At 41.4% G+C, this 22872-nt stretch overlaps 2 protein-coding genes and 1 long non-coding RNA gene across 4 annotated transcripts; 2 read left to right on the top strand and 1 right to left on the bottom strand.

Annotated features, from left to right (window-relative positions):
- LOC129410259 (uncharacterized) lies at positions 1 to 2808 on the top strand. The gene is made up of 2 exons (XR_008632801.1): positions 1 to 100; positions 1301 to 2808. It is a non-coding gene; the product is annotated as an uncharacterized LOC129410259 (long non-coding RNA).
- A 1057-nt stretch (positions 2809 to 3865) lies between these two features.
- aanat1 (arylalkylamine N-acetyltransferase 1) lies at positions 3866 to 5037 on the bottom strand. Its single transcript, XM_020931441.2, has 3 exons — positions 4715 to 5037; positions 4417 to 4571; positions 3866 to 4258 (listed from the first exon to the last, which is right to left on the bottom strand). Exons 1-3 carry the CDS (start codon positions 4854 to 4856, stop codon positions 3953 to 3955), a joined length of 603 nt encoding a protein of 200 aa, XP_020787100.1. The 5' UTR covers positions 4857 to 5037; the 3' UTR covers positions 3866 to 3952.
- A 722-nt stretch (positions 5038 to 5759) lies between these two features.
- Positions 5760 to 22836, top strand: ube2o (ubiquitin-conjugating enzyme E2O). 2 transcript variants are annotated; one of them, XM_020931450.2, is made up of 22 exons: positions 5760 to 6293; positions 11966 to 12025; positions 12585 to 12695; positions 12782 to 12879; positions 12990 to 13053; positions 13134 to 13277; positions 13347 to 13456; positions 13708 to 13858; positions 13945 to 13999; positions 14142 to 14292; positions 14852 to 15007; positions 15334 to 15488; positions 15968 to 16080; positions 16581 to 16709; positions 16851 to 16940; positions 17025 to 17343; positions 17427 to 17794; positions 17882 to 18074; positions 18153 to 18289; positions 19062 to 19265; positions 19424 to 19481; positions 19934 to 22836. In XM_020931450.2, exons 1-22 carry the CDS (start codon positions 5775 to 5777, stop codon positions 20713 to 20715), a joined length of 4167 nt encoding a protein of 1388 aa, XP_020787109.2. In that variant the 5' UTR covers positions 5760 to 5774; the 3' UTR covers positions 20716 to 22836. The 2 variants fall into 2 exon arrangements, with proteins under 2 accessions (XP_020787109.2, XP_055013772.1); XM_055157797.1 differs by having other exon boundaries at positions 17442 to 17794.
- Positions 22837 to 22872: the final 36 nt, after the last annotated feature.

A 22872-nucleotide genomic window follows, 5' to 3' on the forward strand; every position in this document is an offset into this window, starting at 1 on the left:
GGAGAAGCTGGCAGGTTGGGCTCGCATCTCCATCATCTACATTTTCAGTGGCATAACAGGAAACCTTGCTTCTGCCCTTTTTCTGCCCTATAGAGCGGAGGTAAGTCCAAATGTATGGTATTTACACACAAGTTATAACTCATCTATTATATAAATAGCACTTTTATTACTTGTGTTGAAATTACATTGAAATAACAAGAAAGCAAAAATGGCACTATTTTATATTTAAGTTCAGTTGGTCAGTAGTTGGTTAAGGTTATTTAGACATAGTTAGCATTGGTACCAGTTGGTTACCAGTAGTAACTATGTTAGGTGTGCATGTTAGGTGTGCGTACAGAAGAAAGAGACGTGTCACTGTCTAAACTGTGAGTGGTTGTGATTTGGTGTGTCAGACTTTGGGAAGGCTGCACTTTTTGCTCGTATGGGAGATATTTCATAGTTGAAAATGGTTTATTCAGGTATGATCAGCAGCATGCGCATAATCTGCCTCTGATTGGCACCAAACACTGTCTCCGCCCAACGCCCAGTTTTCTTTTTAAAGGATTAGTTTAATACCATTGTGGGTCGACAAAGAAACCAGCTTCAGCGTCTGGTGAATTGGATTACATGTTTTAAACAAAGACAATTGTTGCTTGAAAGTTGTCCACCAACCTGTGATGAAGAGGGCCATACTACTATAATACTATGTCACTAAATGATGAAGAAATGTATAATACCAGACCTTAACCTTAACTGAATGTTTGGTGACTTATTTAGTCTTTTTGAAGCAGAATTGTCATCTGTTTCCTATGAGCCAGGTTTGACATGTGTTTGTGTTGGCTCTGTGACACCTTGAGCCAGAAATCCCAGCATAGACTCCCCTAAAACAGCTACAGTTTCCTATCCCTCTGAAATAAGCAGAGGAAACACATGCAAGGCACAACACTGGACACAAAGAGCGGTCAAGCCAATTAAAGTGGCTAAGTGGATTAATGTTTAACTTACGGGAGACCTTGTACAACTACAGCATAAATGACTCAAGTATCAGCTGTGAATGGAAACTTCCTTTGCGTAAAACAGCTTTGGGTCTGGGAAAGCTGCTCTGGCATAATTTATGCAATTTTACTGTTTATTTTTGGATGTTCAGCAATACATTATCTTTTGTTTATTGTAACACTGCATACATTTGTAAAACAAGTTACTCTTAATTAAGTTTCTTATTACAATGCACAGGCGTGTTTTGGGTTGGGATGGTGGTTTAATGGTTTAAGAGTTTAGTGGTTTAATGTATTAGTTAGTAACTGACATTTATCTCTCATAGGTGGGACCAGCGGGCTCTCAGTTTGGTCTTCTCGCGTGCCTGTTTGTGGAGCTGTTCCAAGGCTGGCAGGTGCTGGAGCGTCCGTGGAAGGCATTTCTCAAGCTTGTGTGCATTGTGCTCTTCCTCTTTCTGTGTGGTCTTCTGCCGTGGATAGACAACATCGCCCATATTTTTGGATTCCTCAGCGGCTTGTTACTCTCCTTTGCCTTCCTGCCCTATATTACATTTGGCACTTTTGACAAATATCGAAAACGGATCCTAATTGTAGTCTCTTTATTGGCCTATGTTGGGCTGTTTTCGTCACTGATTGTTTGGTTTTATATTTATCCTATTAACTGGCATTGGCTGGAGCACCTCACCTGCCTTCCATTGACAAATACGTTTTGTGAGAAATATGACATTGACCATGACATTGACCATGTGGTGCACTAGTCCAAGGATGGATCAACTAAAGATGAGGTCAGAAAATCATGGTAAAAAATAAACTGCAGGAATCATGTTTTATCATCGACTAGAATGGAGAATATTGAAGAGGAAGATTGCATTTTGGTTGTGTCAATAGCTGTAATATCCATATAATGATTGGATACTCAGGAAATAATAACAGTAAATTGACTTTGACACTAAATCTTGACAAATCTTAAAATTTTGCGTGCCCAGAAAGACTGTACCAATGCAAGGACACACCCATTGCCTTCAAAACACTTCAGGGCATGTTTTAATGTTAAACTGTGCACTTAATTTATGTTGATTATGCACACATGAACAGGGACGAAGAACTTTGAGCAGTGAATCAAAACATTTTACTTTTTTATGGTACCAAAGCCACCAGTGCATGCTAATTTTTGTACATGAATATTACTTTTGTTACTCATAAGTCTCTGAACACTGTTGTGCCTAACTAAAGCATTATTTTATTGTTATGGTGGTCCCTAACAATGTGATATGATGGTATTCAGCACTCTTCATTATTTATCTGTAAACACCACAAAGGGTTTAATATTCTAAACAAACCTTTTTTACCTTTGTCTATTTGCCAGAGGGTTGTTTTAGTGGAATGCACTTAAAAGGCCCATATTACACTATTTTCTATGTTACAATGTTGTTTCCTCATCAAAACATGTTTTATTCACACGTTTAATACACAAACCCTGCATATTTAATAGACTTGAATTCTTTCGTCAAACAGAAAACACTCTGTTCCACCTTCTGATGTCATGTGGTAATACAGGAAGTGCTCAACTGTGTTTTAAAACTTCATACAGAGTAGAATCATTTGGATAATTTCAGCTCTGGAATTGCCAATCCACTAAACAAAATTTAAAAGGTAGCTATTGTCATGAGTAGTTTTCAAGTTATCACAAGGTGGGACAGAGAATTTTGAGCTTTAGAGATGTATACGGACTAATAATAAAGAATTACACAATTCCGGGTATGTTTTTGAGGAGTAACAACATTCTAACATGGCTTCACAAATCCATTTTGAGTAATAAAGGACCTTTAATGAGCTTGTTTTGTTTTGCTTCAGACTGTTACAGAGTGAGTGATGGGATTATGTATGTGAGTCATCAACAGGGTTTAGGGTGTTGTTTTTCATACATTTTGGTTGTTTTTTGTGCCTGTTGCAACTTGCATAAGAGAAGTGTAAACTTCCTCCTGATATTTATTAGAAGAAGGGCTTTCTTAGAGGTGGTTATTGTGGGGTTATTTAAATGGGACCATACAATTTACTTAAAATAAAAATGTTTTGTATTTCAAGTCAATTTTAAGTCATGTCAAAATAAACTCAAACATCCATCCATCCATCCATCCATTTTCTTCCACTTATCCGGGGGCCGGGTCGCGGGGCAGCAGCCTAAGCAGGGACTCCCAGACTACCTTCACCCCAGAAACGTCCTCCAGCTCCTCCGGGGGAATCCCGAGACGTTCCCAGGCCAGCTGAGAGACATAGTCCCTCCAGCGTGTCCTGGGTCTTCCCCGAGGCCTCCCGGTGGGACATGCCCGAGGGAGGCGCCCAGGAGACATACGGAACAGATGCCCGAGCCACCTCAGCTGGCTCCTCTCGACGTGGAGGAGCAGCGGCTCTACTCAGAGCTCCTCACCCTATCTCTAAGGGAGCGCCCAGCCACCCTGCGGAGGAAACTCATTTCGAGCGCTTGTATCCGCGATCTCGTCCTTTCGGTCACTACCCAGAGCTCATGACCATAGAACTCAAACAATCTGATATAATTTCCCTTCTAGGTTTAGCTCAATTTTAATGCTACAGGTGTTTTGTACTTCGTTTGAATAATACACATTATAAACAACCTTTGTTCTGTAGTGTTATTTGAAAAAAAAAAAAAAAGTATCTTCAAAACACAACATTTTCACATGGCAAAAAAATAAATCTAAAATATGCCTTCACAGACAGAAAGGCCACATTTCATGTACGTATTAATGACTTAAGCGTGTATTGTTTTTTTGTTTTGTTTATATATATATATATATATATATATATATATATATATATATATTATATATTTTTTTTTTTTTTATATAAATACTGTCTTATAGTTCAGTGTCCATTCCAGTCTTTTCTGTTAGCATCAGATCATTTCAGCTCTGTCAGTTGATGAACACTCAGATCCATAACTGCCGCAGTGGCTTTGGTGCTCAGCATCCACTGTTTCTGCGCATAAAAGCATGGCCCTGGACGAGGAAAAACATCTCAGTGAAAGTGAGTGGTCCCACTGTGATCACACTGGGACCCTGCACCGTAAATCCAGATTTCTGGTAGAAAGGAACCAGGAAGTCCTCACACATGAGCACAGCACGATGAACATGGGGCAAGCAGCGGAGGTACTGCAGGTATCTCCACATCAGGATGGAGCCTTTGCCCTGTTGACGAAATGTCCGGTGTACAGCCAGCACATGGATGTGGACAGTGGTCCCATGAGGCTTGTGGAGAGTCAAGGCATCCTAGAAATTTGGAAGAAATAAAATCAATCGATAAATAAAAGGCCTAATCATAAATAAATGCATAAAAAGAAATAGTGAAATGACAAATACAAATGTTAACAGAATATATTTTTAAACAAGAACTCTCATTTCTCAGACAGGTGCACAGGTGGACCTACCTCGTTAAGCTGCTCTTGGTCCCACAGTGAACCGATGATGAAAGCCACCAGACGTCCTTCTTCAAACCAGCCAAGAGACAACTCGGGACAGAGGGTGAGGAAGTGGCGCACCTCGTCCAGGTGAAGCGGGCACTCACCAGACACCGAGATGAAAGCTGAGAAAAATAATCAATTTGTCAGTGTCCAGTTAACACAAACAAGTGTCAACGTAGGCATAGACCAAGCCATTGGCAGTGTAGTCTACCAAAATAGCTCATAAACGATTTACATAAATTAATAGTCTAATGAAGAAATATACCTTCTCTCTCGATCTCAAACACACTGACCGCGTCTTCTGGGCTGAGGGATCGAAACTCGCTGGCGGGCAGCGTGTGTCTGCGTCCCTGAGGAGAGCGCATATACAGCGGCTTCATGAATGGCACGGCGTTCACCAATGACATTTTGACAGCACGACAAGTTTCTCGCGGATACAGTGATCAAGCTGGACTCTCTTCACTTGTCCTTGATGTTGCGCGTAACAAGTTGTGCCAAAGACTGAGCGCGGAGTGGCGCACCTGGGATTTATAGCCTGTGCTCGCGGTTTGTGATTGCAATCCAGCAGGCTTCATGCCCTTTAGTCAATTGAACAATGTGCATGTTTAGTCAGGGTCAGGAGGGATATCCCGGTATAGGGGATGATCCCCGTCATGCCACCTGCACGCACGAGCCACGAGGGTTTTACATAGCCTATTACCCCACTTGTTTTTCTTTGTTCTTGTTTTCCACTGACTTTATTAAATTTGTATTTATTTTAGTGAAACAATATCCACTTGTGCTAATTTTTTATTAATTTATAAAATGCCGTTGCTTTCACATCACTTAAGATTATTTTGAGGTATGCTAAGTCCTTAGTGACATGTGAGTTGACTATATATTATACCAGTCCCAGAAATGTTGATCACGATTTGTTTTTTCCACATCTTTAAGAGGATTATACAAAGTGTGGGAGGTTGTTTGTCACCTCTTTCTCATGCCCACATCTTAAAAGGCTCAAAATACATTTGCTGGAAATGTCCCTGCAGAAAACAGCAAGAACGATTTGGCTATCATATGTCCCAGGCCTCATATCAATATAATACAATATATAAACTGTTACATTATTAATAGCATCATACAACTTAATTAATAATGATAATTTGCTAATATTATGAATTGGTTTCAGTTTCCTATTATACAACAATTTGATCACATTTAATCACTATGGCAACGATCCTAATATTTAAAAATGTCAAATGTATAGCTAAACGTAAATCTGGCGCACTCTCATGCACACACTGCCCTCTGGTGGACGTTTTGTGTAACATTTACAGCGCCACGCGATGACGTTTTTCACTGCGTTCGTTACGTCGCGACGTAAACACGTGCACTCCGCTGCTTCCAGGTTAGTGTTTTTCATTCCTCCGTCATCCTCAGCTCAAGCATCACTCCCTGAAACAGCAGCAGCGATGGCGGAGCCCGGAGCATCAGACCCCACGGGCCCCTCTCCAGCCGTCAGCCCGGGCTCAGAACCGCCCTCCATGGCCCTGTCACCCACGGCGGACGGCTCACAAAGGCTGCTCTTTTCGCACGACCTGGTGTCCGGGCGGTACCGCGGCTCGGTCCGCTTTGGCCTCGTACGGATGATACACGGCGAGGAGGATTTTCATTCAGATTCAGACCTCGACGATGATGGTGGAGGGAGAGGCGGCGGAGGAGGGGGTGGAGGAGGAGGTGGACGAGTCCCGTGTGGTTCGGACACCGAGAGCGCAGTGGACAGCCCGAGCCGTCCTCTGGGCAGGGGGTTTGTTCGTGTGCAGTGGTACCCAGAAGGAGGCAAGCAGGACATCCGAGAGACAAAGGTACCACAGACACGCTAAGTCCTAATTGTTTGCTTAATACTCTCGCCAGTCCTTTTTAATTTGAGTTTGTGTAGTGGTCAAATATAACAATGACGCTTTGACCGGATAACACGGCATGTGTAATCTGCCCAAACGCACAACGCACCTCGCTAGCTGATAGCATCCAACCAGCGCACATGCTAACTAGCCCTTTAGCTTGTAGCCTCATGTCACTCCGCCGGTGCTGTCAGGCTATTTTGGCTTCTTTCCACAGACTGATACTTAGTGGTGCGCTGTTGTTTCTGGTGCAAACATCTAACAAATCCCCTTGCTTTGTAGATTAAAAGAGAGTCTTGGCAGGTGCATGTCTTTGGCAGCAGTCTTAAACCCATTGACTAGGACACCTTTGACTCGATGTTGTTGAACTGCCCTCATCTGGGTGTGACTTGGCCGGAGCTATTGTCAAACAGCATTCTTGGGTTCGCTAAAGAGCAATGCTAAATGTGAGTTTTAGGTTTCTATGCACACTGCAGACTTCGTTCTGTTTTTCAACTCACTGGCATGCAGAGGTATACTGCTGTAATCCTGTAATACTCACCAGGCTATGGTGTACTTACTGTTCTCAGAAGGACCAAATTGTCTAATTAATTCTTCTACAAACATTTGTAAACAATGTTACTAAATGGTTCAATGACTTTTAGAGGATTATTACCAGAGCTCTATTTTCTGCATTTAAGGTACATTTAGGACAGCAGATTCTCTACATTTGCCACTGGTTCTGTGTTGAAAGGTGAGGGGCCTGGAAAGCCCTCTATTGGCTGTGTGCATGTTGGAGATGAAACCAGAAGAAGCCTGTTGGGCTCTGCTTTGTTTTTTTTGTCTCACTGAGTAAAGTTCTGGCCCCAGAGTAACACAGGACTGAAACAATGTTTATAGGCCATGTGAACAATAGTGCAGTGTCATTAACACATTGTATCCTCACAGGGCTTGTTTTCTGTCCTTTCTGTAATATTCAAGTGAAGATACTTTGATTACTATTCAAATATTTCATTATAATGTATAGAAAAATCTATTGACAGACCCATCGTATCTGTTCTCTACATTTGACTTATCCTCTTACGTCTGTGGGAGCAGTGGGCAACTGAACAGAACCCACCGCTCTCTGAATCTTGAGCCAGGGTCCAAGTTTGGGTTATTAAGCAGGCTCTCCTATGAGAGAAGATATATGGAGGAACCTAAGTACTTGAAAGAGAACCAGCAGTCTCCATAAACACGCAGCAGGTAAAATCCTCCAGCGAGGAGCAAGATATCCTCAGGCTCTGCACTGTGGTGCCACTGCTCCTGACAGCAACAGCATTGAAGCATGTGTCAAATGGGATAAACGTCCTTACAGGGACCACAACCTGTACATTTCTTGATGCACAAGTATCACATTAACATGAAGCCCAGTTTTTATCTAATTTTAAACTATAATTGGTTCACAGTTCATACCCAAATACCAGATGGCCCATTGATTATTCCTAGGAGGCCATAAAAACTGGCAGGACAATGGTATTGATCTAGTCAGCTCATTGTTTCCTCACTGACAATAAGTGCACTTAAAGTGCATATGACAGGTTTTCATGTTTTTATAATTAGTTGTGTGAGTCTAATAATATTCTTGGCAGATATATACCAGTTTTGGCAGTTTATGAAAAAGTGATGTACAAATTCATAATAATTAATCAAGTCAGTATTTTTCAGTTCCTTCTAATTTGTAAGCAAGTTGACTTTCTACATTAGATAATACATGGCATAATTTAAATTACTCTTCCATTTAGTCCATTTAGATTTAGTTGATAATTCACTTTTAAGATATGCACTTAAGGTACTTTTTTGACCCAGCAGGGAAATGTGTCCTCTGCATTTGACCCATCCCTCTTTGCTGCAGTGCCAGGCCCAGGGGACCCATCTTAGTGATACTGTTGCTAGGCTCTGTCCAGACTACCTTAGCTGGAGGATTTTACCTATTGTGCATGTTTCGGGGTAGGACATCCACCCAGACACAAGGAGAACATGTAACCTCCACACAGAAAGGCCCAGGCGACATGAGAATCAAACCCAGAACCTTTTTGCTGTGAAGAATAAGATCCAGTCATTCGTGGCACCATTTCACAATTTTGAATGTTCTGATGACATTATAAGGGGGAAAATCATGATTATACCAACTGTCCAAGTATTAAGACTTCAGGGTTAATTTTTGATGTATAAACTAATTGTAAAATCTTAGAAAAATGCTGGCACAGAAAGTGTGGTAGCTGTGTGAATGACAAAGACCTAAAGGAACTGAATGATTTTAGGTAGTGAGTATGCAGTTCAAAAAGAGCTCTTAATGGTTTTAACCCAATGGATTCCAGTATTGAAACTGGCAACCCAAATGAGATTCTCAATCCATTTGGATAATTTATTTTGGGAACCAGAACACCAAATTAAAACTTAAACAACTTTGACCATAATCAACATGACAAATGTTTTTGTAATTAGTAATAATAAATTAGATCAGCATTACAGTTATTACTAGTAAAAGTTATATTTAATCATGTTAATCTTATTTCTGAGGACAGTTATTGGGAGTTAGGTGATGTTTGTGGAATTTTTAAGTCATAGGCTTTCTTTTATGAGTATTTTAGGCCAGTTGATCCAATTATGCACAGAACATCAGGTGTTTTTTTTTTATTCAGGTAAAAAAACACATCCAATCTATCTCTTTATTTACACACTCTGCACTTTCTGCTTTACAAAAATGTCTAATAACAAATAAGGAGACTGTTACATGAGAAGAGGTGAAATGAGTCATGTTCTTATTTTGGCAGGATCTTCTAAAGGTTCACAACTTCTGCAAAGAGTAATGTGGGCTGAGCTGTGCACCTGCTGTGCTTTGTGCCCATCTTTGCTGCTCTTTGTTTACTTTCAGAGTCCCTACATGCAGTTATAGGAGCAGCCATCAGACTTATAAATATTTGTGCTCATGATGACATCATCTTTGCTCGCTCCTCTCCTCTCCCATGGCTCCTGCCCTGAGATAATGGATCTCATGTGATGCTTTCTGCAGCCCCTCTCCTCTTCAGCCACTCACACATGAACCACTCTGAGACTCCATCAGGCTCTTTCTCTCCATCATTTATCACTGCATCTACAGTACCATGCACTGTGCACTGAATCTTTGTTTAAAATCTTGCATTTCTCCGGCTCCCTCTCTTGTGTTACCTGTGTGGATATCCTGGTTGTTGGCCCTGTCCTCATTCATGGGCCTTTTGGCTGAATACTGATGTTCCTTTAGTTACCTATAAACTTTTCAGCTATTTTAACGCTTATGATGCATGGGTCTAGTTTTTATATATATGGACTTTTTAAGATGTAGCTACACTTTATTGACCCTGTAGGTGAAATTTGCATTTGACCATCCTTCAGCGCTGCTGGGAAACTTGTCAAGGAGCAGTGGACATCCATTTCCAGATCTTGAGGCTTGGTCAGGACTACCTTAGATGGAGGATTTGACCAATTGTGTCTGGCTTATGGTTGATCTTTAGCAAGAAATTCTCAGATGAATAATTTTTGTGTTTTCAGACTTGTTTTCCATATACTAACTGTCTGTGTTTAGTATTTTGTCAGCAAAGGTGCCTGTTCTTCAAAGCAGCCTCAGTGTAATAGATGCCCTCTCGCTCTCTCTTTCTCTCTCTCTATCTCTCTCTCTCTCAGCTCAGTAGTCTTGTTAGCGATGAGAGAGCTTCGTCTGTCAGTGCCAAACAGGCGTGGCCCGGGGCTGCAGTCTTCTGCAGTCTCTTTCTGCCTCTCACAGCACCTGAATCATCATACTGTTTTAGGGCAAGAGTCAAAGCAAATAGTGTATTGTATTGATTATTGTAATCAATCTGGACCCCCTGCCTCGACAGCCTGGGAGGGGGCAGTACTGCTTCAATCAAAAATAGAGAGCGAAAACACAAAAATAGACACAATACCCTGACTGTCTTTTCTGTCCTTCCTCATCACACACGCCATAGCAACAGATGCTTATCTAGTCATTTTGTCCTCTAATTATTTTACCTAAACTGCATTGTTGTACACTGCATCATTCACTACACTACATCTTATCTGTGGCCTGAATTGTCCAATAAAGCAAAAAAAAAAAAAAAAAAAAAAAAAAGCCATTGTAAAATGAATTAATTAAATATCACATTATTTTAGTTCATGTTCATTTCATGGACAACATAAACCAAAACACAGTAAAATTATTTTTCTTTATTTCAGATAAAATGACCAGTACTTGATCTTAGAGATAATAATTAAGAAGGTGCAAAGTTTCAGGAAGTAGATGTGACACATTATTTTTGCACTGATGCTGATGAGAGGTTACTAGCGCACTGCAGCTGATTGTGCTGAATGAATATTAACAAGGCACTGTTTATCTGTCCAAATAAAGTGGTTCAGCTGAGAGTTCGGAAACATTAGGAGACGGCAGCAGTAACAGACTACAGGAAACATGGCGGCACATTGATTATGTTGCAACTGCGCACTCACTCAGTCTTATTTCCAGTCTCATCTGCACTCTCCTCCCAGCATTCATAGTACTAGGGTTACAATCCAATACCAGTATCTCCAATAAAAAGGAAAATAGATTATTATTAGCATTATAAATGATATGGACTATTCAGTAAATGTCCCCAGCTCTGCAGTCTATAGGCTTACACTCTTATATTTAAGAAGAAGCTTCTTAATGAATGTCCTTATTTGTACTGTGTTGCACTGTTGTCATGATACAAAATTTTCTAAGTCGATTTCATACTGATACCCTGATGATGATTATAAACATTTAGACAGCAGAATATTTTCAACAGTAAATTGTAGTACTTTCTTTTATATTATCATGTAGCCTTCTATTCAGGTAATCCATCTGTTGTTTAGGTCAGTAGGTTCTATAGGGGTCCATGGGCATATAATAGACTATGTGGTCTTGCACTTGTTCTGATACAGCTCAATATCATTCTAAATCTATTCAGGAAAGGTTTATTTCCTGACTTTTTTAGTATTGAGTTTTAGTATTGGTGTTGAAATGGGTATTTCATTTCTGTATTAGCTTTAGTATAAATTGGTATCTGATTTTCTATACTTTCGACAACCCTACTGTGTTGTAAAGTGGGTCATAAGTTATTTTTGATCAGACTGTTGTGCTACATGGATTGTTCGAGCTTCTTTTATTGCCCTCTCGAGCACAGGGTCAAAACTAGAGAGCAAAGACCACCTAAAACGACTTTGACACATGCGAAGTAGAGACCAAAAGGGTTTTGTAAAGTGGTTGTGTCTGTCCGTCTGGTCTGTAATATAACTAGTACTCGCTTTAGTTAGTACTTAAAGTAGAAGATTGTATTTGATTATATGTGTGGTCTGTGCATTTGCCTTACCAGTTTCGCCCTCTTAGACTGCTACAGTGCGACGCCGATGTGTTTCACTGTTTAGATCCTGGAGTCTTTCCTCTGCCACCCCTGTGCTGACTCTGCAGGTTTCCTCTGTGTCTCTGACAGATCACTTCTGTTATAACGGTCCGAACGTGACCCATTTACACATTTACAGTTTCAAGTGTTGTTTTTTGTGGGACTTAACAGACTATAAGGCTAGAATATTGCTTTAATTGTTTTTGTGCTTTTTTTTCCTTACAGCTAAAACTTGAAGACCGATCCATTGTTATTCGAGACATAGTGAGAAGAAACAACTCCAATGTAAGTATTTTACAACACTTAATGGACTTTTTTTTTAAGTTGTAGCAAACATACCTTAAAGGTCCTAATAGTCTCTTGTGAACTTTAAGCCATTTTATAATGATGTTACCTCAACAAAAACACATCCGGAATTTAGTTTGATTTACACATGTTTGTGTAATCCTGTATTATTTGTCTGTCTACATCTCCAGAGCACAAAATGCTCCTGTTCCACTTTTTGAGGTCAAGAAGCTATAGTTTTCAGGGTGGCTGCTGCCTTTTACATTTAGGTCACTAGACATCGGCAATTACAGGGTTGAAATTGTCCAAATGATTCTAGTGAAGGTGTATGGAGTTTTTGTGTGAATGAAACAAAATACAACTCCAGGTTTGTTTTTGATGAGGAAACAACATTATAACATAGATCAGAAAATAGCATAAAATGGGCCTTTTTAACACTATGTATGCTATGTAAAATTTCTGAAGAGAAGAGAGAAGGTGGATTTTCATGACAGTCTTGATTAGATTTGCACATAAATAAATAAAACAAAAGGATTCTAAGTTAAGTGTTTCCTTTTAGGACAACCAGTGTGGCATGGTAACCAACATTGATATTGAGTGTGCAGTAAAACTAGTTGGGACAAACTGTGTGTTGTATCCAGTGAACAGCAAAGACCTGCAGCACATCTGGGTAAGCACTCATGTGTCTGGTTTTGTTATTGTTTTTATAAAAGGCTGCTCAACTTTGTTTTTACTGAATATTGTGCCCTTTTCCAGTCTTTTATGTACGGAGACTACATTGCCTACGACTTCTGGTTGGGAAAGGTTTATGATTTGACGAATCACATTATCCTCAAGCTCTCAAATGGAGCCAGGTGGAGTCTTAATGCATGTATTAGAATTCATGTGGGCTTCACATGTCCATACATTCACACATGGTCTTGGCTTAGCCTGAAATGATTGTGTGTGTGTTTGCCTCCTGCAGGTGCTCGATGAGTGTGGAGGATGGGGCGAAGCTGTATGATGTCTGTCCACATGTCAGCGACTCGGTATGTTCGTGTCTGTCTACCATATCTTACATTATTATTATCAAGTCTTCTCTTCAGTGTTTTATCTTTGTATCTCACAGGGACTGTTTTTCGATGAGGCCTACGGTTTCTACCCGGGGCAGGTTCTGATCGGTCCAGCCAAAGTCTTCTCCAATGTGCAGTGGCTCTCAGGGGTCAAGCCTGTCCTCAGCCGAAAATGCAAGTTCAGGGTGGTTGTGGAAGAGGTAACATAATGACAGATTTTAGTGTAGCCTACATTTTGGATAAAATTAATGACATGGTTGTTTTATCAGGTAAAAGTAGTTGAGCTGAAGGTAACATGGATCACTAAGAGCTTTTCTCCCAAAGGCTCTGATAGCGTCTACCCTCCTCCCTCCACCATCACCCAGGAAAACCTCTGCAGGTCAGGCACATGGGACATACACATTATATTTATTAAATTCACTTACAAATCAAAACGGTGAATATACCAACTGCATTACATCCATATATTTACTTTCTAATAAAGCAACAAAATTATAATGCTGCCACAATGCCAGATTCTGGGCAGTTTGTGAACTTGCAAATATTACAAGAATTAATCTTGCTGCTCAGGTTACAACATTGCTCATGCAGATTTATATCGATACTGATATTCTGATGTCCTTTGGCTAGGGTGAGGCGCCTGGGTTACTATGACCACACTCAGAGGCAGTTGGGGGAGAGGGCATTGTACGTGTTTCCAGCAAAGGGAGACACCACACGAATTACCTGTGAGGGACCCGAGGGTGGCCCAGTCCTGCCTGACGACCTTGTGGTCCGAAACGTGAGTACTGCAGAGAAGCCTGGTTAAATGACTCAACCTCACCTGGATACTCTTACACAGATTAAATTTTTTTTTTTGTGATTCAGCTGAAACGGATGCTTAAGAAAGACACAAAGAAGACGGAAAATGCAGAGACTCAAGGTAGAGTTTTATATTTCATTTTTATACATCCTTTGTGAGTTCCAGTTGGACTCTCTAGATTTACTAGCTTCATCTGAAGTAAACCATCAAACAGCTGCATTTGTTTGGTTAATCGGTGATTTTAAGTTGTCCAACTCCACAGATCACAAACCGGAGCAGAGCGATGCGTCTCATCCCAACAACAACAATGGCCCAGCGGCGCCGCCTTCGGAACAGAACACACATGATGCAGCGATGGAGCACACGGAGCAGGATGCGGACGATGAGGCTGCTGATGACACAGATGATACCAGGTGAGAGTTTTATCTTTATTTAACACAGAAAAGTACAATACTGTCTGCATTTAAAAGTTTTTCTATAAAAGTTGGAATGTTTTTAAAGTTACTGCTAAACTATTGTTATTTGTTACTGAGACAACTTGCTAACTCTGAGTTTTTTCAGTTTAATAGGCTTCTAGTTTCTGTTTGTAGTTGTTAGTAACTTTATATTGTTTCCATAATCAAACAGTTGAGATATTATGTTAAATTAATTAATTATATCAAAATTCAAAGGAAAACAAGGACTACACAGTGCTGCACTCGCCTAGAAGCACAAATAAATTATATGATTGCTAATGTTGGTATTTCCAAAATTAGTCAGCATTAAAATGATTTCATCCTGATGTGTTTAGCCTTTAGTGTAATTTGCATTTTTAATGAAGCTGAGTCATTTAAATGTAATTGAGAAAGTGTCGTGAGGCACAGTGCCGCTATAATCAGGTTTATTTACCCTTCATCACAGTTGATAGAAAGTAAATTGGGTAAATATTTTTTGTTTTTTTTGTTAATGATTCTGTTGCTGTTGTGGTCACAGCTCTCTGACGTCTTCAGCGAGCTCCACAGCCTCGTCGCAGAGTGGCGGACTCACGACCAACCGCAAGAAGAGCATCCCTCTGTCCATCCGCAACCTCAAGAGGAAACACAAGAAGAAGAGGACCAAGTTCTCCCGCGAGTTCAAGCCTGGAGACCGGTCAGTGCCCACCATATGTTGACTGCAACTTTATTGAGTAAAATGTTTACTGTGGATTAGGTAGAAAAAGGCACCCATAGAAAGCTGTTGCAAGACTGTAAGTCCTAATTGTTTCTAAACTATACTCAATTACAAATCTGATACATTATTGTTGTTTTCTACTCAGGGTGAAGTACATTAAGGCTAAGGTACCCTTTATTATCCCTGTAGTGTAGGGATACATATTTACATAAGCTGTAACTAAACAAATTGTAGCCAGTTTTTACGTACATTGTAATCAAATAAAGTAATAAGCATGTTGATAAATGAGTACTTCTGTTTTGCAGAGTGGCGGTGGAGGTGGTCTCCACAAAGACCACTGCAGATGTGATGTGGAAGGACGGGCGAGTGGAGAAGGGCATCAGATCCAATGACCTCATCCCCATCCAGCACCTGGACGGACACGAGTTCTGTCCCGGGGACTTTGTGGTTGACAAAAGATGTAAGCACCTCTTTACCTGTTGGAAAATGTAGAAATCCTGTGTGTTAGATTTAGGTCTCTAGAGACTGGGACAAGGAGGTGCAAGTAGGACACCTGCCTGAATCTGGGTTGCTCCTTTTCTGTGCCAAGATTAGCATCTGTGAATTTTGTTTCATTGTCTTAGTTTACTTTTGTTTTGTTTCTGTGATACTTACTAAGGCTGTTAACATTGAAATCTGCCATGTTTGAAACCTGTAGAGATGCACTGGCTAAAGCTATGTAAGAAAAGTAAGCAAATGAACTGTAAATTTGGGTCATTTATTGTAAATACTCTTATCACTCAGTGGTGTCAGAATACTTAAAAATGTACTTTAAATTAGGGATTCAGCTGCAACATCTTAAAATCTCATTGGTTTAGGCTAACGGAAAATTGTAAAATGTGCAAGACAACACAATCCTGAGCTCTATTTAATGTAGTAATGTATATTTTCCTGCATTAGCTCAAGCTTCTCAGGACCCAGGAGTGTATGGAGTGATCCAGTCTGGAGATCATAAAGGCAGGACTTGTGTGGTCAAGTGGATCAAACTCAATTCAGCTGGAGACGATGTAGAGGTCAGTCCAGATCATAGAATGTATATATAAAAGGACGTAGCTAACCTGCTAGCCGCCACGTTCTAAATAGGAAGTTAACTTGGGCGCACGTGGGCGCACGTTTGGCTCCACATCGACTCGACTCCAACTCACTTTGTACTGAAAAAACATCGCCCCTCTCTACGTAACTGCTGCTGTCTGACTCCTCATTTTGGTCTTAAAATGTTCATGTTAACGCGCTCTACATGATCCTGGTGTTTTTATTTTGCTAATTTGTCCATAAATCCTATCCTACTCTTAATATGGAACTCTGCTCCAAATTAGCCCTATAACTGCCAGCCTTGGTTAGCTTCATTTGACTGGAGCTGAATACTACGGGTGATGTTACACACCCTTAGTACATTTCTTTATACAGTCTATGGTACAGATACATGTCACTGTCACAAAGTAGGTCCCAAATATACCCTGTCTGTGTTATGTTTTTGAGTTGCATCTAAAACCTTTTGCTTGTGTGAAATCAGGTGATGGGGATGGAGGAGGACGTCAGCGTGTATGACATTGCTGATCACCCAGATTTCCACTTCCGTACCACTGACATTGTCATCAGAATATGGAACTCAGAAAATGGACAGAACGACTGTGAAAATGAGGTGAACGTTAGTCCCATTTAAAAAAATAACACAAATATATGCAGTTGTATTTTGCCAAACATTGGAAAAGAGTGCAATTACTCCTGTTTAGGGAATTGTATTATTCAAATGTGCGACTGGCTTTTGTCCCACCTAATGTAGACGTCTGTTGGCCAAGTGTCTCGAGTGGATGTGAGCAGCAAAGTGGAGGTTGTGTGGGCAGATAACTCCAAGACTATTGTTCTTCCACAGGTACCATTTTTGTGTTTTTCAGTAAAGATTCAATTGAAAATGGCCTTATAGTAATCCCTGATGATAATTTTCTGTAAATTGCAGCATCTTTACAATGTTGAGTCTGAGATTGAGGAGACTGACTATGACTCTGTGGAGGAGACGAGCAGCGTGCTGTCCACAGAGGAGTGGGAGGATGAGAGTGACAGCTGGGAGACGGACAACGGAGTGACCACAGAAGAAGACAACCACATAAACAATGCTGACGCATCAGACACAGCCACACCCACACCCACTGGCTCTTCCACTTTCATCATCCCTCCACAGGAGGGCAGCAAAACTGGGGTCACCAGCCCCACTAAAGCAACCCCCTCAGAGGAGACTGAGAGCTCTGCCGCTGCAGCCACTCCTTTGTCTGGGGGAGGTGAGGTTATTTTAAAATGAATACTGTCCATTTCAAATGGACATTTATATTTAAAATGACTTTATTTTGGTTTGTAATTTCAGTTGAACCTTCTTTAGGAAATGCTGCTGTGAATGGAGCAGAGAAGTCAAACAAGGACGGTGCTTCTCGGGGACTGAGAGAGCTGAAGGAGGCACTAAAGATTTTGGAGAGCCTGAAGAACATGACCGTTGAGCAGCTGTTAACTGGAGGTTCCCCCACCTCTCCAACCTCAGCTGAACCCAGCTCCACCTCAAATGTTTTAAGTTCAGTGACTCCTACTGCTCCGGAGAAACCCACAAAGGAGAAACGCTTCCTGGACGATATCAAGAAGCTTCAGGAAAACCTCAGAAAGACTCTGGACAATGTTGCTGTTGTGGAGGAGGAAAAAATGGAGGCAGTGGTGGAAGCAGGGGCCAGCACAGTGCCAGAGGTATGTGAGGGGGTGTGTGTATCAGCATTTTAGGATAGGTGGTTTCTCTTTTTCTCTGGCTGATTTTCTGCTGTGTTGACCCTCCAGGCAGAGAAATCTGGTGATGAGAAATCTCAGCCAGAGGCTCAGACGCCGGTCGGAGGACCTGTGTGGTCCAGTGATTGGTCCAGTGACTTCCTCAGTGACACTCCGGTGCTGTGCCAACAGAGTGGGGGCAAACCGGGAGTCACCTTCACCAGTGCCAAAGGAGAAGTCTTTTCCGTGCTCGAGTGGGCCCCAGGTAAAAGAAAGAGCCACTCTGTTAAACCAAATGTTGAACATAATCAGTACTAATGAGCAATATTGTTTGTATTTACAGACACACATTCTTTTAAAAAAATGGAATTTCAGCCGGCTGAGGCCAAAAAGTTCTTTAGCACAGTCAGAAAAGAAATGGCGCTACTAGCAACATCACTGCCCGATGGGATCATGGTTAAAACGTTTGAGGACCGTATGGTAAGTTTGATATACTTTACACTAGGGCTGTGCCAAAAATCTAAAGATCAGTAGATTGCACTCTCTACATTGGTCAATCTTGTTGATAAAGCAAGCACATTTTAATTTTATAAGGTGTATAGTCAATACTGTGGCAATAAGAGCACATGGTGCTGATGAGGACTTAAAACTGTCTTGTTTAGGAAAAAGCAGTCAGGGCTACAGTGCGTCTGTTTCGTCACAAGTCCTCATGTTTTACAAGATTTATTTGAGGTCCAGTGTCTCCTCCTCTCTGCCGCTGCGTGCGGCTCTGCCGCTTCGTGTGCAGTGCTGTCTTCCCTCTCCCCCTCCCTCTCTGATCCAGCTCCTCACCTTTTCTCCTCTTTCTCTCTTCTGCTTCTGATTATTATAATCCAAGTTATGGAAAATTAATGACTCTCACCGTTTATGAGTGAAACCTCAATTCCTGATGGAGCGCACAGACAATGCACATGTTTCTGTTCGGTTTAATATATTATACAAACGTATCCCGAATTTTAAATATGGATTTCTCCAGAATTATCGGTCCTATCAACACGAAATAAAAATTGTAGTGATCCTGACACTCTGCTCTTTATATCTATGTGTTTTCAATAAGATGGAAGAAGATTGAATTGAAAATTGAGATCTATCAATATGGGAAAAATAAATTGTGATCCTTTTTTTTTTTCCCATATCACCCAGCCCTACTTTGCAAGATGAGAGGTAATAGGTATTTGTAACTTCTTTGTTTCTGTTTATTTTTTCTCTATAGGACCTGTTGTCAGCTTTGATCAAAGGTCCCACAAGAACACCCTATGAAGACGGGCTGTTTCTGTTTGACATCCAGCTCCCGAACATCTACCCTGCTGTGCCCCCTCTTTTCCGATACTTATCCCAGTGCAGCGGCCGCCTCAACCCCAATCTCTATGACAATGGCAAAGTGTGTGTGAGCCTCTTGGGCACATGGATTGGCAAGGTAAATACTTTTCCAAACTGCAATTGGTATGAATTATATTATCATTTCAGTTCCATTCCAATATGCATGTAGTATTTTTGCTACATTAACTCGGCTCTTTTCAAACATATTATTGACTTGTATGTTATATCTTGTTTTCTTTTGTCTGTGACTCACAGGGAACAGAGCGGTGGACGAGCAAGTCGAGTTTGCTGCAGGTCCTCATCTCCATACAGGGTGGGTGTGTCCAGATAAACACAGCTCCACTCTGCAGCACTCAAATCTTTTATTCATGAATTCATTTGCTCAGAGTAGTTAGACTGAGAGATGCACCGTCATTTGAGTAAATGAATAGTCTCTGCTCCAATGTAATCACTTATCAATTACATTTCTATTTATAAAAATGCTTTAATTACAAGTAGAAACAATGTCACTGGAAAATATCTGGAAATCTATCCTTTGACCTTGTGTATACCAGTATAATTATTTTTACACACAAAAAAATATATATATATATCTTTTTAGAGAATAGAGAAGTTGCTACAAATTCTACAAATCCTGAATTGAATATTGTAAATTGAAAATTTGCTAAATCTTACCAATTGCCCCGTAAGCCTCATCTACAAGTAACACTCATGCTGTAATCCCTTAGTTGTATTTCTTAGTGTAAATATTGTCTCATGTCTTAGGCCTGATCCTGGTCAATGAGCCGTACTACAATGAGGCAGGCTTCGACAGTGACCGCGGGTTGCAGGAGGGCTACGAGAACAGTCGCTGCTACAATGAGATGGCTCTCATCAAGATGGTCCAGTCCATGACACAGCTCCTCCAGCACCCTGTGGAGGTGTTCAAGCAGGAGATCCAACAGCACTTTGTGTGCAGTGGCTGGAGGCTGGTGCACCGCCTGGAGGTGTGGCTGGAGCTGAATGAGTCTGCTGAGAGGGGACACCGCTCCCACCTGTGCAAGGGCTCCTCTGTGGAGCCTCTGGATGAACAGCTGCCTCTGGGGGCGGGGCCTGTGGCTGTGGCCCACAGCAGTCCCTCTAAACCTGGGGAGGAGGGCGCAGAGGTGGGCTGCATCATGGAGGAGGAGCTGGAGGATTCAGGGCTGAGTCCGTCCACCACTGCAGCCTCACAGGAACTGAGCCAGACCTCAGACTGTGAAACCACTCAGATCAGTGCGACCGCAGAGAACAAGAGCATGCCGTCTGTGCCCGGAGTGTTGGTACGCAACGGGGCGTCAGAGACAGGGTCTGCAGGGGCCAGCTCTACGCCACAACCCGCTGTGCGACCAAAGAAGCGACGAAAGAGCTATCGCAGTTTCCTCCCAGAGGGTGGTGGGTACCCGGACATTGGCTTCCCCCTGTTCCCACTCTCGAAAGGCTTTGTGAAGAGTGTGAGAGGGGTCTTATTACAGTACAGAGCCGCACTCATCGCCGCTGGCATCACAGATAACACAGAGGACAAGTAAGTGCCTCCCCCGCTCCTGCTCTCTGTACTCTTCATCCTTCAGCCTCCTCATCCTCCTCAGCCCTTTCAAGTCGTCCATTATTGGGACGTCCAGAGCAGCACTGCCCTAAAGTCCTTACCTCCATGTTTTCACTGCTCTTGTGCCCAGACTCCTCCGCTGCAGGGGTACAGCTGCATTTGTCTCAAGACTGAATGTTTTGGGTGAGATTTGTTTCTCCCGCTCTGAAAGGGCACTGGACCTATGGGCACTTTGGAGTGGCCTGTTGTTGCACAGAAAGTCTGACTGGTCACTTTAGAAAAGCTTTTATCAGAATTAGCTGGATTTCACTTTGGTGGACCAGAAAGAAGGGACTAAAATAGACACAGTGCCATGAAGACCACTACACAATCTCTTTCAAATCAATGAGCGGGCTCCTGCTGGAAACCACTTAGCCGTCATGATCAGCCTCAAAGATGTATTGGAAACTGGCCACATATAGATGACTGTGTTTCACGAAATGAACTGCCCAGCCTCTTTCTGAGCTGTGGCTATCTGTAGCACTACTGACTGCTGTACCATCATGCACTACAACTAATGAAGGACAATCTGGTCTGGAGGCGGCGACTACACTAAATAAATATTTTGACCAGAAGAACCCTTTTTAATTAGAACTAAAGTGTTGTACGCTTTCTGCCAAATTTCTCTTATCCACCGCCACGCTACACTCTTCATTCATACAAGTACTGAATGTCGTCAAACTGCCAGCCTCTTTATCCTCACTGCTTGCACCAAAACCATGGCACTGCAGAGTCACAGTTTACATCTCATTTGGCATAACACTGCTCATTCCTCTTTCAACCACCAGGGGGCTTTGGTGCATTTTACTCATCATGGCCTCTTTACGGTCAACATTATTGCAGTTCAACCATTCCTTCCTTTCATATGGACATGTTGCCTTACTTGAATTATTCTTTCTGATCTCAGACCACTGCGTACACAGCTGCTCGTGTCTGAAACCACTAAAGCCAGTATTTCACTCCCTAATTGTGCAGCCCATGTTTTCCCCTCCAACACTGACTGTCCTTCCATTTTATGTGTTCAGAGTTGATCAGTCAGAATATAAGGTCAACAACAATAACCAGACCAAAAAAAAGAATACTATGCCTGACAAAAGCTAGATGAAGTTTATCATTAGACATGACAAAAACTATGAAATGAAAATAAAAAGGGTTTATTTTAATGTGAAGAGCCAGTTCCATGCTCCCACAAACCTGACTCGTTTGTTTCCTGGGGTAAACTGGAGCAGTCTATGTTGTTTACATATTTTTTACAAATATCTCGCATATGTGTCTGTTCTTTTGAATACTTCATACCCTTATTGTATTTATTCTTAAGATACAGGTCGGGCCAGTCCCTTGTGCTTACATTATTTGAGAATTACTAGAGAGACCTGTCTGCGGTTTTACTTGAATTAATGCTGAAGAGTGTTTCTAATTGAGAGAGCACATTGTGCCATTGTAAAGTATGAGTGATGGAGGAGAAAATGCTTTTTAAAGAAACTTAAGTAAAGGTAATAATAAATTTGGGATTTTCATTGATTTGTCTTCCATATTTCTTGACATTTTTCATCCTGCAGTTCTATCAAATGTGGCAATCAAGCATGTACAACATGAAGTCCTTGTGTACAGTACATTAAATTGCTTCCTTTTAAGCTACACACAAGGGCGTGGGGTCCAGCTTCTGTTGCTTTTCTTCCCACGTGTTCCTTTAAGACGCCACCCTCAGTTACTGTGACACTTATGACAAGAATGGTTTGAATAAAGCTACAGTCAGAGGTTATAACTGGATGAACTTACTCTCTCCCTACTCCTTTTATTTTACCATTTGTAAACGAGAAGCCACGAACAAAATGTGAAACAGGATCCAAGCACATGATGTACTGTTGTGTGGGTATTCATCCTTCTGACCATAATCATCATTCATTTTCTGCAAGTTTTGTTTTTCAGCCAAAGCATGTAACGTGTTGCTTTAAGCCCCTTGAACGGGCTACTCTCAAGACTTGACTGTACGATGTCTACATTTCCACAGTGGCCTGTTATTGATATATAAAAAGAACTAATAAAGTTATGATTTGTAGCCTGATTCTCTCTGTACTCTCTTAACTTTAGTTGGATAAAA

Source organism: Boleophthalmus pectinirostris, unplaced genomic scaffold (genome assembly GCF_026225935.1).
Source record: "Boleophthalmus pectinirostris isolate CB_2022bp ecotype Guang Dong unplaced genomic scaffold, ASM2622593v1 HiC_scaffold_22, whole genome shotgun sequence".
NCBI classification, from domain to species: Eukaryota; Metazoa; Chordata; class Actinopteri; order Gobiiformes; family Gobiidae; genus Boleophthalmus; species Boleophthalmus pectinirostris.